The sequence below is a fragment of the Tachysurus vachellii genome, chromosome 19 (assembly GCF_030014155.1).
Source record: "Tachysurus vachellii isolate PV-2020 chromosome 19, HZAU_Pvac_v1, whole genome shotgun sequence".
Classification (NCBI taxonomy): Eukaryota; Metazoa; Chordata; class Actinopteri; order Siluriformes; family Bagridae; genus Tachysurus; species Tachysurus vachellii.
Window position 1 is genome coordinate 21,470,467 of NC_083478.1, and position 2,500 is coordinate 21,472,966.

The 2,500-nt window shown below is 38.8% G+C and overlaps 1 protein-coding gene across 2 annotated transcripts in view; it reads right to left on the reverse strand.

The window, feature by feature from the left end:
* Window positions 1–2,500, reverse strand: part of reps2 (RALBP1 associated Eps domain containing 2) — a 17,555-nt gene that overhangs the window by 6,880 nt on the left and 8,175 nt on the right. For both annotated transcript variants that reach the window (XM_060894670.1, XM_060894671.1), the window contains exons 6-10: window positions 2,009–2,059; window positions 1,341–1,386; window positions 1,085–1,147; window positions 909–957; window positions 691–818 (exon numbers count right to left, since the gene is read on the reverse strand). In XM_060894670.1, coding sequence (XP_060750653.1) covers window positions 691–818; window positions 909–957; window positions 1,085–1,147; window positions 1,341–1,386; window positions 2,009–2,059 — 337 coding nt within the window. The remainder of the gene's footprint in view (window positions 1–690; window positions 819–908; window positions 958–1,084; window positions 1,148–1,340; window positions 1,387–2,008; window positions 2,060–2,500) is intronic.

Consider the following 2,500-nt stretch of genomic DNA (forward strand, 5'->3'; position numbering starts at 1 on the left):
AACAGCCTCAGTGTGTAACAGTGTACAGTATAACAGCATCAGTGTGTAACAGTGTGTAACAGCATCAGTGTGTAATAGTGTATAACAGCATCAGTGTGTAACAGTGTGTAACAGCATCAGTGTATAACAGTGTATAACAGCATCAGTGTGTAACAGTGTGTAACAGCATCAGTGTGTAACAGTGTGTAACAGCATCAGTGTGAAACAGTGTGTAACAGTGTCAGTGTGTAACAGTGTGTAACAGCATCAGTGTGTAACAGTGTATAACAGCATCAGTGTGTAACAGTGTGTAACAGCATCAGTGTGTAACAGTGTATAACAGCATCAGTGTGTAACAGTGTGTAACAGCATCAGTGTGTAACAGTGTGTAACAGCATCAGTGTGAAACAGTGTGTAACAGTGTCAGTGTGTAACAGTGTGTAACAGCATCAGTGTGAAACAGTGTGTAACAGTGTGTAACAGCATCAGTGTGTAACAGTGTGTAACAGCATCAGTGTGTAACAGTGTGTAACAGCATCAGTGTGTAACAGTGTATAACAGCATCAGTGTGTAACAGTGTGTAACAGCATCAGTGTGTAACAGTGTGTAACAGCATCAACGTGTAATAGTGTCAGTGTGTAACAGTGTCAGTGTTACAATGTGATTGTGTTACAATGTGATTGTGTTACAGTGTGATTGTGTAAAAGTTACCCTGCTGCAGGAGTTTGTTCAGATCGAGTGATGAAGCACGAGAGTGTGTTTTTTGAGGACGGGGTGGAGGAGTAGGAGGCTCTTCTGATTTCTTCATAGCATCATCTATAGAGGTGCTGGAGAAAGACCTATGAATCACACACACACACACACACACACACACACACATGTAAAGTGTACCAAATAATAAACCTGTGCGTTAAAAAAACTTATAATACCTGGGTCTGGTTCTTGACTTCGCATTAACATCTAGCTCATTAGGAGGATCTGAGACACACACACACACACACACACACACACATTTGCACAGGTTTGTATCAGTCTGAGGAAATCTAGTGTTTTGGATCAAGCAGAAATATTTATGTGTGTGTGTGTGTGTGTGTGTGTGTGATACCTGGTTTTACAGTGCTGCCTTGCTGTATTGTCTGGTTTTCATCTACTCTCTCCTGACTGAACTCTACACACAAAACAAAGACACACATCAGAGCTCAGAGACGACACGTTCACCCTGTAACACGTCTGATGCTCACTATGTAGTGCACAAACACAGGGAACGCTCACTCTCACAGTGATGCATCTGCATGTGCTCACCACCAGGGGTCGTCAGTAGGTGCACATATTTAAAATAATATAGTGTACATACACACTACCTTGCACATGTGTCTCCTCTCGGACGTCCTGCTGGCTGATTATTTCCTGTCCAACACAAACAACATATACGTTATAGAGGGAGAAAATAAAAACATTTGTTTTTATATTAGAAGTAAAAGTGTTGGTTTAAACACTAGCTGTCATTACACCATGTTGTAATTTCACAGCCTGGGGGCGGGTTTAAATCAGAAGGGGCGGGACTTAATAATCATTTAATTTATTAAGAAGGACAATAGTGACAGTAATTTCAGGTGACTCGAAACATTTTATTCCGTTCACCATAAAAATTCGTTCAGGTTTGTTCTTTAAGTTACATCATTACACCAGCAGGTGGCGCCAGTGATTGAACAAAAATAAGAATCAGTACATGGAAGTTACAAAGAACTTAAATCACTTAGAAGATTCAGAGACATAAACTTGTTAAAGAACTGAACACCAAGAACTGAACACCAACTTGTCACTTGTTAGTGTGAAAGTAATGTTCGGAAAAAAGCACAGATATTTACAGAGCTATTTTATAAAATATATAAATATGTCCGTTACATTTCTCATGAATAAATCACAAAATAAATATATAACGTTCTTCTCCAGCCTACGTGTTGATGTCACATGAGCAGTGTGTTAATTTAATATTAATGAGCATTTTGCTTATTTTTTATATAAGCACCTTTTGCCTGAGAGTCTCGGTGTCCTCAAATACGATGAGAGGCTGTGAGTCCTGAAAAAAACAGCACAGATTCACTGTGTTAATAACGTCACTGTACTTCACTGTGTTAATAACATCACTGTACATCACTGTGTTAATAACATCATAGTACGTCACTGTGTTAATAACATCATAGTACGTCACTGTGTTAATAACAACACTGTACTTCACTGCGTTAATAACATCACTGTACTTCACTGCGTTAATAGCGTTACTGTACTTCACTGTGTTAATAACATCACTGTACTTTAATGTGTTAATAACGTCACTGTACTTCACTGTGTTAATAACGTCACTGTACTTCACTGTGTTAATAACGTCACTGTACTTCACTGTGTTAATAACATCACTGTACGTCACTGTGTTAATAACATCATAGTACGTCACTGTGTTAATAACAACACTGTACTTCACTGCGTTAATAACATCACTGTACTTCACTGCGTTAATAGC